The following is an 11382-nucleotide window of genomic DNA, read 5'->3' as shown; positions in this document are numbered from 1 at the left end:
CCAGCTGTGTTCGTTTACGAGCATCGCGCTGAGGGGCGAAGTTGCACTTGATGCAGGGGGCGTTGCACGAGAGTGGTACACGTTGCTCTCGAACGCCATTTTGGACACAAGTAATGGGCTGTTTATGGTCTCCAACAAGGACGACCAGTCGTTCTTTATCAATCCCAACTCGGAAAGAGACCACGGCCCCAACCACTTGGCAGACTTTCAAGCGGTGGGAAGGCTCCTGGGGAAAGCCATCATCGACGAGCAAATGCTGCCGTTTCACTTTTGTGTCCCGCTGTTCAAGATGTTGCTGGGGTACCCCGTCTCGATCGAAGACGTTCGGTACTTGGACCCGACCGTGTATTCGAGCTTGACCTACATTCGCGACTGCGATGACGTGGACGATTTGGCGCTGACGTTCAGTGTGAGTGTGGACACGGATGTACCGGAAGTGGAGCTGGTGGTCGGGGGTCGGGACGTGGGGGTGACCAACGCCAACAAGGCCGAGTACGTGGAGAGAATGGTGCAGTACTTGATGTTTGAGCGCGTGGCGCCGCAGCTGCAGCGGCTGGTGCAGGGTCTGTACGACGTGTTGCCCCAGGAGCTGCTCATGCCGTTCGACTACAAGGAGCTGGAGCTGATTTTGTGTGGGTTTTCAGAGATCGACGTGGGTGACTGGAAGCGGTCCACGATCGTGTCCAAGTCGCTCGAGGACGTCGTCGGGTGGTTCTGGGACGTTGTCGAGTTTGACATGACGCCCTCTGACCGGGCCAAGCTGCTCCAGTTCACCACTGGGTCGTCCCGCGTACCCCTCCAAGGCTTCCGTGGGTTGACCAGTCACGACGGCCAGCTGTGCCCGTTTTCACTACATGGCGTCAAGTACCATCCGCAGGAGTTGCCCAAGGTCCACTCGTGTTATAACCGCATGGACCTGCCGATTTACCCCACGCGAGAAGAGCTTCGAAGTGCACTGTTCTTTCTCGTTTCGATTGAAGACTTGGTGTTCACATTGCTGTAACTTGGAAAACAGTGCGCTTGTACTATTAATACAGTACCAGTATTGTGATTTTGGATACTTTTGATGGTTGAGGTTCAAGCTGAAGTTGTGATTGGTCATAAATATACTAACGTTAAATATATACTTATAGTAATATTCTATACTGTATTGACCATGAATATACTAGTCATGTCACTGATGATGTTATCGCACTTGTACTGTACTACGTAGTATGTACTAGTAGTACAGTATTGCTACTACCGTACAGTAGTAACTACTGTATTCGCTCAACGGTACAGTAAGGTGAGTGTAGGCGCACAGCACTTTGCCTCAAGATTTTCAATTGACTGCGGTGGAGCTTACTACCGATAGTACTATTAATAATAGATAGTACTCGTAGTTACTGCAGCCAGGTACTAATACTAGTAGTATCAAATTACTACTACAGTACTTGGTATATATTGTGGATTCGATACGAATTTCCAGGCTCCGTCAAATCGAATCGACGCTATTGGCTAATTCAATTTTTGAGTGGATTTGATTGGCTCTTGCAGAAATAACACATATATATTCAACCAATCAAAACTCCGGCGTGATTCAATGTTAATTAGACAATCCAGGGGCGAACTTTGGAAGTTTATAGCGAATTCACAATAATATGAAAACAATAAAACGTTATAACTGTTGTATATATGTATTGAGCGTGTTATAGGTCATAATAGTTTCCCTTCATCACGGCCAAAAACACGCAACAAAAGTGTGTTGTTGGCATCATCACCATGGCAGAATTGTCTCCAACACATCTTTGAACCACCATTACTGTAGTAAGTTATCAAGGTCATGGCAGGTGATGGCAACTTCCTCTCGAATGAAGCGAATGTGCCGTTGGGCTTTGTGGTCGCGTTCTTTGTGCTGGGGCTGCTGCCGTTCTGTTGCATGCGGCTCGTGTGCTCCAAACCCCGTGTCGACGACGACGACGACCCACTGCTTCCCAACGAGTCCGTCCATGCTTTGATGATTTGGTTGACAGAAGTGTAACATGTAGGGAAGTGGGCCAGTTGGCAGGTCTTACTCGCGACAAGCTCGAGGACACGTACGTACGCCGTACATACTCCTATCTTGTTTCGATATGTCCTGTACACATACTTTGTCGCAGGAAATTGGAAGCCAAGAAGTGGACGTGTGGCATCTGCGCGTTTCACAACCCGGTCGATAAACGTTCGTGCGTACTCTGCGATACCAGTCGAGGTTAGTAGTACTAAACGTGGTGTGCTGTGGACGGGAGATCTTTGAGGAATTGCTCACACACGTTTGCAGCAACGTTTTTACTCGTGTCGCCTGAATTTGGAGCCATGGCTGGCACGCTTCCCATCGATCAACTCAACGACCACCAACTCAGTGCAATGTACAGTAACGTTAGATGCCCCATTACACTCGAACTATCTCGTACAGCTGCAATGTAAAACACTGGGCACATTACTCAAGTCGAGTACGTATATGAGTTTATAGGTATCGTAGCCAGTGGACACGGCGATGCCATGGCTCAACATGGACGTGGCAGTGCTTCCCTTTGGCCGACCCTTGTGAGTACATGGTGCTATCAGCTGCATCGGAAGGCGATGTCCCATATCTAGTTGAGCTGGCAGCGGCTACGGCAGGCCAAACAGTGCTGGGCCATGCCTTGCCTAGCTGGTGGAGTCGTCCCCTCTTGGAGCTCCAAGCGCTGCCGTTTTCGCTCAAATATGCGTGGCTGCTGTCGTACTTGGCTGTCGAGTACCACGCTGCCCACGCCAAGCTAACGCTGACTCGAGCGACGATCTTCGATCAGTCCATGCACGCACTCAACACGGCACATGTGGACCAGTTGTGTTTACTGACAATCATCTCGTTGGTGGGGGAGAGTGCTGTGGATGCGGGGGGGGTCACTAGGGAGTGGTATACGTTACTGACCATGGCCATCGTGGACGAGTCCAGGGGGCTGTTTGTAGTGACCAGCCACCCCGACCAATCGTTCTTTGTCAATCCCAAATCAATCGATCCAACTCATTTGGACCAGTACCAAGCTGTGGGACGGCTCCTGGGGAAAGCCATCATCGACGAGCAAGTGCTGCCGTTTCACTTTTGTGTCCCGCTGTTCAAGATGCTGCTGGGGTACCCCGTCTCTATCCAAGACATTCGGTACTTGGACCCGACCGTATATTCGAGCTTGACCTACATTCGCGACTGCGATGACGTGGACGATTTGGCGCTGACGTTCAGTGTGAGTGTGGACACGGATGTACCGGAAGTGGAGCTGGTGGTCGGGGGTCGGGACGTGGGGGTGACCAACGCCAACAAGGCCGAGTACGTGGAGAGGATGGTGCAGTACTTGATGTTTGAGCGCGTGGCGCCGCAGCTGCAGCGGCTGGTGCAGGGTCTGTACGACGTGTTGCCCCAGGAGCTGCTCATGCCGTTCGACTACAAGGAGCTGGAGCTGATTTTGTGTGGGTTTTCAGAGATCGACGTGGGTGACTGGAAGCGGTCCACGATCGTGTCCAAGTCGCTCGAGGACGTCGTCGGGTGGTTCTGGGACGTTGTCGAGTTTGACATGACGCCCTCTGACCGGGCCAAGCTGCTCCAGTTCACCACTGGGTCGTCCCGCGTACCCATCCAGGGGTTCAAGGGCCTCACGAGCTACGATGGCCGGCTGTGCCCATTTTCGCTACATGGGGTGCCCTACGAGTATGGCATATTCCCCAAGGTCCACTCGTGCTTTAACCGCATCGACCTGCCCATTTACCCCTCGAGGGCCTTGTTAGCAGAAGGGTTGTTTGTGCTGGTGAACATCCAATGTATGGCGTTTACGATGGCGTAACTTATTAACTTTTGTAAGAACTTTACGTTTGACATGAAAGAACTTCTTTGCTGATCTATGCGTAATCTGTTATCGGTCCTAGTACTTGGCGATTGGTACTACGGTGTGAACCATTCGTCGATATCATACAGTATGTGCACCTTGCAGGAGGCTGCGGGAAATGACGAACGTAGCCATCCTTACAGAATACGTACAACGTGGTTGGCCGCCAGTTACGATGCCTATAGGAAAAGTACCCACTACAATCCACGAGAATACCGTTACATATTTTGATAACATAATATAAATATATCTCAATTAAAAAGATTTCGTCGAAATAACATACTAACGTTAGTAAAAGTTTGTCATAAATTATGAGAAACGTTGACTATCCAGAAAGTATGACTATGTCGTACTTTGTCGTTGAATTGCTCAGCAACGGTATCTCTCGGCGTAATACATGTACTAATATTAAAAACCTGAAGGCGCGGGTGCGGGCTAAACTGTAACAAGATATGATGTGCGGCGATTGCACTTATTGCTTACTTCGAAGTATTTAGCATGTGTGAAGAGACCTCTAAAATGCCAAAAATTGAGATATAGCTTACTTAAGGTGTGATTATATCCTGCAACAAGCACCATAACACAGCCTATGACACTTCATTACGTAGCATCGATGCTGTTGAACACCCTAAGTTACCATGTTCTTGCGTTGATCGACGATGATTCAAAGCTATGCAATACCTACAACTCTTGATCTGCTCTAAGCTTAGCACTGTACATGGAAGGCAACGGCGCACTACGACTACACGATGTATAGTACTCACATTTCACATCCTAATACGGTATGCATCGTGATGAACTGGTGGTTGTACGGCGAAAGTTGGCCTGGTGCTCAACTCGATTAGTTAGCAGCTGAAATAAAGTAAGGGTTGTATTATTCTGCTGCTGCAGAACTTGGGTTTAGCGTTGTTTTATCTGTACTTCGAGGTTCTCCTCGAGTATTATATAACTTTAATAATAGCTTTTAAATATTGTATTTTTAAAAGTTATGCAACCGTTTTGTGTGCCGTCCAGCAACTCAGCGCAATAGATTGACAGTGAAGAAGGTGTCAATCCTTCATAATGGCTATTAAAAGTAGTTAATCAAATCGTATGTAGCCTGAGAAAGAAAGCAGCGGATTTCTTTCTCAGGCTACACACGATTTGATGCTAGCGTGTTGTATGGTGATGATGTACAATGAACTGTACAGCCATAACGTTATCCTTTGAAGATCGAAAAGGTGATCATTTCCCGCAGTCTCCAGTTAGTCAATGCTCTAGACCCTTCTTCCATTAACTAACTGTAACGTTAAGTTTGCTTGCTCAAGATACTGGTATGGATGGTCCAGGTGTGATGACACGTGACACCTGTGAATTTTCCAAACTTACTGTACGGTGCGAAAAATTGCAAGGGCAGTATCAAGTTTCAGAGGTTTTGTTGGATTATCCGGATACAAAATGCGTTACCGTGCCCATAAAGTGTCGCCACGGGCAACAAACGATATTGGACACATTGGTCATTGGATGGAAGACCCCGTGGCTGGCGTCAGCTTCTCCGTCGGATTCGCCGTAGCCTTCTTGATCGTGCTGTGCTATTTCAGGTACAGCTGGCTGCGGGATGAAGCGGACGACGCGTTGCTTTCGAACGAGTACGGGAACATGGCTTTCACGATAGCAACTGAAGCTTGAACCTCGTAGATTTGTGGGCCATCTCGCTGGACTCACGCGCGATCAACTGGAAAACACGTAAGTCCTCCTGTGTAGCTTAATCGTGCCTCTAATGTACTGGCATGGACGATGTGTGTAGGGATTCAGAGGCACAAAAGTGGACTTGCAACATTTGTGATTTCTACAACGCCGACTCGTCTCCCGCCTGTGTTTTATGTGACACTGCTCGGGGTACGTACATGCAAATGCTGCCATCGTCTTTACCGTGTATATGTTCACCTGTTTGTATAGAGCTCTATTTGGTGGTATCTCCAGCCTTTGAGCAACTTGATCGCACATTGTTGCCGAGTAATTTCACCGACAAACAACGAGCTGCGAGGTAACACATTCCAGTCTAGTCTTCCCTGTCAAGACCCATTGGGTGGCTCTTGGTAGGCTTCGCAAGCAGTGGCGGCGTGGTTTCGACGGGCGTGTATGGAGCTGGCATGCCTCTGACCAGGAAGCGGCTGCTCAGTCGTCGTGGCAAGTTGTCGGCCGACCAAATCCTCAAGTGGACTTGGCCTTAATGGCATTGCAAGACGCGACTGCGGGGGTCACCCTACTCGGCCAGCCGTTAACCCCTTGGTGGTTTGGGCAACTGGACCAGCTCACTCGGCTATCGTTCTCGCTCAAGTACGCGTGGCTTCTGGAGCAACTTGCTGCCAACTACGACGGCCACGCGCGATTGGTCGTGTCTCGCGACACCATTCTAGAGCAATCTCTCACCGGATTGGCCAAAACGCCGCTGAGGAATCTATGTACGCTCAGCGTGATCACCCTCGAGCACGAAACCGCTGTGGACGCGGGCGGCGTCACGCGCGAGTGGTACTCGGTGCTGGCGTTGGCCATATTGGAGCCAAGTCAAGGGCTGTTTATAGTGACCAACCAGGACGACCAGTCGTTCTTTATTAATCCCAACTCGGAAAGAGTCCACGGCCCCAACCACTTGGAGAGATATTTGGCCATTGGACGGCTCCTCGGACGAGCCATCATCGACGAGCAAGTGCTGCCGTTTCACTTTTGTGTCCCGCTGTTCAAGATGCTGCTGGGGTACCCCGTCTCTATCCAAGACATTCGGTACTTGGACCCGACCGTATATTCGAGCTTGACCTACATTCGCGACTGCGATGACGTGGACGATTTGGCGCTGACGTTCAGTGTGAGTGTGGACACGGATGTACCGGAAGTGGAGCTGGTGGTCGGGGGTCGGGACGTGGGGGTGACCAACGCCAACAAGGCCGAGTACGTGGAGAGGATGGTGCAGTACTTGATGTTTGAGCGCGTGGCGCCGCAGCTGCAGCGGCTGGTGCAGGGTCTGTACGACGTGTTGCCCCAGGAGCTGCTCATGCCGTTCGACTACAAGGAGCTGGAGCTGATTTTGTGTGGGTTTTCAGAGATCGACGTGGGTGACTGGAAGCGGTCCACGATCGTGTCCAAGTCGCTCGAGGACGTCGTCGGGTGGTTCTGGGACGTTGTCGAGTTTGACATGACGCCCTCTGACCGGGCCAAGCTGCTCCAGTTCACCACTGGGTCGTCCCGCGTACCCATCCAGGGGTTCAAGGGCCTCACGAGCTACGATGGCCGGCTGTGCCCATTTTCGCTACATGGGGTGCCCTACGAGTATGGCATATTCCCCAAGGTCCACTCGTGCTTTAACCGCATCGACCTGCCCATTTACCCCTCGAGGGCCTTGTTAGCAGAAGGGTTGTTTGCGTTGGTGAACATCCAAAGCATGGCGTTTACGATGGTGTAGGAATAGTAAGTTTGAACCAACAAATGTATTTATCTGCTGTATGTGGACTGTACAATGTCGGAAATATATCGAGCAGCATTGCATCGTTGAAAATACTATAGTATGTACACCTGGTCATGTTTGAACGCGATCCTACTGGGCCGTCCTACTGTATGCGCCCGAGCCGACCCTCCGCCACTTTGCCTTCAATCTAGCATGGTTCCCTTTCAACGTCGCCGCTGAGTGTCGCGTGGCTGAATCGGCGGGTCTGATCAGCGCCTAAGTGTCGTCCCCCCGCGCGTGACCGGTTGCCTACCGCCCCTTCGTCACCCCCCACTACGTAGATCGCCATCGTCCCCGACACCGCCTTCACCAGCGAGTACTTTTTTTAAGGCGGCGGTACCATTGAAGAGTCGTGTTTGCCGTGAGCCCGGCCGCCGCCGTCTGCATTCTGTTCCCCCACTCCAACCCCGGACTGTTGTTTGTGTTGTTGTTTGTCCTCTTTGGATTAAAAACCTTTGGATGCATGGCCAGCGCCATCATTCAAACGCCCGTACGTCGGCATCATCTCGTTCTTCGCCATGTACTTGATCTCGACCGCGTTCAAGCAAGACAGAACCATCGAGGCCAAGACGTGTGAGTCCCCAGTTACCACGACATTCGGCATCCAGTCGCTACCGTATACCCCCCGCTTCAGTACCTATGATTTCTCCGGTTGGACCTGTCATCGCCGAGTCCTCTGACCTGGGGCTCACGGGGGCCAACATGAACGACCTTGTCAATGGGCGTGGTGCCCAAAGCGTCTGGCGTGACGCTGCCGTGGAAATTTCCGGTACGCAATTCATTCTGGTAAGGTGTCTGTTTCCAGGAACAACTCCCCCAAGGGGTTCCGGAAACCTCGTCGGATATAGTATCCCCCTCGATGCCGCAACGCACATCGAACAACATCGAACCCATGGGCGAAACGCTACGGCAGCAAGAGACGCCGGGGGAAGGGCAGCAGATCCGAAACCTGCGCAAGGTGTGTTTCAGTGGCAAGGTCGCGGTTCACGGTGTCCAAATCACGTGTTTCTTGGGCCACAACGATGCTGGCAAGACGCCGCTCATGTCGATGCTCACGAGGATGATTCTTGCGACAGTGGGGATGCGTTCGTGAACGGCCGCCGCCTCAGCACGGACTTGAAGAGATCCGCCACTCGGTGGGGTGTGCTCGCAGCACGACATCCTGTATGGGGACGTGACGGTGACCCAATATTTAACCTTTTACAGCCAAATCAATGGCTTCCGGGGGGCTGGATACGCATGTCGACACCAAGATCGCCAAGGTGGGGCTCAGCGAAAAAAGGCCCGTCGTGTTCAGCGCCCTCTCGGAGGAATGAAGCGCAAATTGTGACTGGCAATTGCGCTGTTGGGGGATACCTCCCTTGTGTTTCAGGACGAGCTGACATCCAGAATGGACCCGTACAGTCGGCGAAGTACGTGGGAGACGAACATGAACCACCTCCAGAACCGCATCATTATGCTCACGACGCATTTCATGGACGATGCAGACACCCTCGGCGACCACATCGCCATCATGGCCGAAGGAGGACTCCTGCAGGTCCTCGCTCTTCCTCAAGAACCGGTACGGCACCAGCTACACTTTCTCGCTCGTGAAAGTTACAGGCGGCGTGCGACGTGGCGGCGCTCACGGCTTTCTCCAAGCTGTGCACAACAGTCGGAGCTTCCAGCTCTGGCTGTCGGCGTACCTGCAGCCCCCGCCGCCGATGGGACGCGAGTGGCCTTGACGCTGCAATGTCAGGCACGACGAACCCGTACGGGGGGGTCGTGGTGCTGTTTCTACTCGCGGGGGCGGCGGTCATTTCATTCTGATACTTTTGCGATCGTACTTGTTCCGTAGCCATCAGCTACTAGACGACTATCGTGATGATCTCAATCTCTTGCTCGGGGTGGTCTTGCGCCGATTTCCACGATTTCACACACGCTGGCGGGCACGGTCGATATCAACAAACTGCCCAAGTACATCTGGCGCCTCTTGCCGCTGTTCGGCCTCGGCAATATGCTCAACTGCCATCCACATCGGCATGACGATCATTGACCCCTCGACCCAAGCGCTGGACATGGCTATCGTGGGTACGGACGTGCTGTATCTGGCATTGGAAAGAATCGTGTTTCCGATGTTGGCGCTGGGTACTTGACTACACCCCGAGCTTGCCCGGCCTTCGCGATAAATTCAGCCGCGAACCCGCCTGGAGACGACACGGCAGTATTTTCGATCGACGAAGGTGTCCAAGCGGAAGGCGGCCGCATTGCGCGCGGGGATACCGCCTGAGGGACGTCATTACTAAGTCCTAGTTGCGCAAGGTGTACAACAAGGCCAACAAGAATGGGTGGCCAAACAAAATCGCGCTGTCCGACTTGCCGCTGGGATTGGCCAAGGGCAAGTGCTCAACGGGGCGGGGAAGACGTACACGACAGTTAGACACGCTGATCGACCTTGCGTTGTTTGCCGCCATCAAGGGCGTCCCGACTTCTCAGCGGGCGGCACCGTGGGGGGTAAAATGAACCTAAACGACCTCGAAAATAAGCTGGCGGGGGCGGCAACACGCGTACATTGAGCATGGTGATTGCCATGGTCGGAGCGGTGATAACACCATCTACCTCGGCGAACCCCTCCGCGGGCATGGACCCCGTATTGTGGCGGTTCATGTGCGATAAAGTGTTTGCCAACATATTGACACAGAGCAAGGAGTGGACTAGCCAGCGGCGGTGACAGAAGGACCTTGACAATTTTGTGTCGAAGAAAAGTAGTTGATCGTCATGTCGGAGTATGCGACGAGGTATTGGCGGTCCTTTGATTGGTGCTGCGACTTGAGGCCGTTTAAAAGTAATATTTTGGGCGATTGCAGCACCAAAATGTTCGACAACGTCGCGTTCCCGGCGCAAGAAGACCCTTTTCGTGTGGAGTTGTCTTTGGACGAGCCCAAGTCCATGGCAATCGTTATCCGCAACACAGCCTCGAAGAAGCAATGGTTGGTTTCTTGATCTCTAGCTAGTCATCAACAAATTCGGACTCAACTATCCCCATAGGGAGTGCCAAGTCTGGAAGACCACCAACGATGTCTCGCACACGATTATACCGTCTCTGCAGGTACAATGAGCTGCGCGACGATATCCATCCATCGAGCGTTCTTAGAAAGCTCTGGCGACTGCTGGCACCACCCTCGCTTCCCCCGAGTGCACTGTGGACCTCTTACCCAGCGACAAGGCAAAGTGCAACTTGCAGCTTCAGTTGACCACACCACGCACAGAAGTGGTGTTTGAGATGACCCCCATGCGATCTGTCGTAGCCGACCGCCTGCAACAACTACGCTCGGGCGTGGACGCACTGTGCAATGAATATGTGCTGCAATGGCGAGTCCAAGCTGCGACGAAGCGGATGCCACTCGCAACGACTGGCCAGGTCCAACTACCGGGGGGCTCTCTAAAATGTGACAAGGGGCCAAGAAGCCGCAGACGGCTAAGTCTATACATGTTGGCTGGCGTGTCGCTGCTGTGCAGTTTTGGGGGTGGGGTGGCGTTGGGGCTTGCAATTGCCCCAGAGAAGGGCGCCCCCCCAGTTGGGGTTCGAGTGACAATGACATCGGGCGACGGACAGTCGGGGTATTCCGTCGAGTTGACTTCCAAGGATGTGCAATCCTTGTCGACGGGTCAGAAGTGCCTTGGTAGTTTGGAGAGCACCGAACGACTAGCACCGGCCGAGTGATTTGTCTAGGAAATGCACAATCGAAACTAGCGAATATCTGTAATTACGTTTGCATTGATTCTAGTACGAATTTTGTAGTTTGATCATTGGCCATGGCCTTGATGATCTGGTACACTGAAGCCATTGAGCGATTAGAATGCGAGAAACGCACGAATACAAGTTAGGTGCTAAGGGTAGAGCTGTACTGTACTGTAGCTCGCAGCGTACAATAGTAAGTGGAACAACATGTACTACTGTACATTATTGAAAGACACCGGTCGAAACCGATTAAGCCAAGCCCGTGACTGCCAGTTTATACCGGTAAGTCTGTCATCAACATA

General features: G+C 52.1%; 8 protein-coding genes across 9 annotated transcripts; 6 read left to right on the top strand and 2 right to left on the bottom strand.

The window, feature by feature from the left end:
• Window positions 1–124: 124 nt before the first annotated feature.
• On the top strand, window positions 125–1003 carry H257_12840 (hypothetical protein; the record flags this gene model as incomplete). The annotated part of the gene is made up of 1 exon (XM_009840179.1): window positions 125–1003. One exon carries the CDS (start codon window positions 125–127, stop codon window positions 1001–1003), a length of 879 nt encoding a protein of 292 aa, XP_009838481.1.
• A 744-nt stretch (window positions 1004–1747) lies between these two features.
• On the top strand, window positions 1748–3844 carry H257_12839. Of its 2 annotated transcripts, XM_009840177.1 has the most exons (5): window positions 1748–1980; window positions 2028–2075; window positions 2139–2230; window positions 2300–2387; window positions 2492–3844. In XM_009840177.1, the coding sequence occupies exons 1-5, from the start codon at window positions 1823–1825 to the stop codon at window positions 3834–3836; spliced, it is 1731 nt and encodes a 576-aa protein (XP_009838479.1). In that variant the 5' UTR covers window positions 1748–1822; the 3' UTR covers window positions 3837–3844. The 2 variants fall into 2 exon arrangements, with proteins under 2 accessions (XP_009838479.1, XP_009838480.1); XM_009840178.1 differs by lacking the exons at window positions 1748–1980; window positions 2028–2075 and having other exon boundaries at window positions 2109–2230.
• A 1500-nt stretch (window positions 3845–5344) lies between these two features.
• H257_12838 (hypothetical protein) lies at window positions 5345–7356 on the top strand. Its single transcript, XM_009840176.1, has 5 exons — window positions 5345–5506; window positions 5556–5603; window positions 5665–5756; window positions 5817–5904; window positions 5961–7356. Exons 1-5 carry the CDS (start codon window positions 5382–5384, stop codon window positions 7315–7317), a joined length of 1710 nt encoding a protein of 569 aa, XP_009838478.1. The 5' UTR covers window positions 5345–5381; the 3' UTR covers window positions 7318–7356.
• A 151-nt stretch (window positions 7357–7507) lies between these two features.
• On the bottom strand, window positions 7508–7746 carry H257_12837 (hypothetical protein; the record flags this gene model as incomplete). The annotated part of the gene is made up of 2 exons (XM_009840175.1): window positions 7508–7632; window positions 7680–7746. The coding sequence occupies 2 exons, from the start codon at window positions 7744–7746 to the stop codon at window positions 7508–7510; spliced, it is 192 nt and encodes a 63-aa protein (XP_009838477.1).
• A 58-nt stretch (window positions 7747–7804) lies between these two features.
• On the bottom strand, window positions 7805–8063 carry H257_12836 (hypothetical protein; the record flags this gene model as incomplete). Its single annotated transcript, XM_009840174.1, has 2 exons — window positions 7805–7970; window positions 8041–8063. The coding sequence occupies 2 exons, from the start codon at window positions 8061–8063 to the stop codon at window positions 7805–7807; spliced, it is 189 nt and encodes a 62-aa protein (XP_009838476.1).
• Window positions 8064–8251: 188 nt separating this feature from the next.
• H257_12835 (hypothetical protein) lies at window positions 8252–9168 on the top strand (the record flags this gene model as incomplete). The annotated part of the gene is made up of 4 exons (XM_009840173.1): window positions 8252–8434; window positions 8513–8650; window positions 8732–8920; window positions 8962–9168. The coding sequence occupies 4 exons, from the start codon at window positions 8252–8254 to the stop codon at window positions 9166–9168; spliced, it is 717 nt and encodes a 238-aa protein (XP_009838475.1).
• A 212-nt stretch (window positions 9169–9380) lies between these two features.
• Window positions 9381–9861, top strand: H257_12834 (hypothetical protein; the record flags this gene model as incomplete). Its single annotated transcript, XM_009840172.1, has 3 exons — window positions 9381–9486; window positions 9534–9583; window positions 9652–9861. 3 exons carry the CDS (start codon window positions 9381–9383, stop codon window positions 9859–9861), a joined length of 366 nt encoding a protein of 121 aa, XP_009838474.1.
• Window positions 9862–9916: 55 nt separating this feature from the next.
• Window positions 9917–11062, top strand: H257_12833 (hypothetical protein; the record flags this gene model as incomplete). Its single annotated transcript, XM_009840171.1, has 4 exons — window positions 9917–10065; window positions 10206–10328; window positions 10387–10447; window positions 10493–11062. 4 exons carry the CDS (start codon window positions 9917–9919, stop codon window positions 11060–11062), a joined length of 903 nt encoding a protein of 300 aa, XP_009838473.1.
• Window positions 11063–11382: the final 320 nt, after the last annotated feature.

Source organism: Aphanomyces astaci (assembly GCF_000520075.1).
Source record: "Aphanomyces astaci strain APO3 unplaced genomic scaffold supercont1.43, whole genome shotgun sequence".
NCBI lineage: Eukaryota > Oomycota > Saprolegniomycetes > Saprolegniales > Verrucalvaceae > Aphanomyces > Aphanomyces astaci.
The sequence above is the reverse complement of the archived record's forward strand: the minus strand, read 5'-3'. Positions and strand labels throughout refer to the sequence as shown.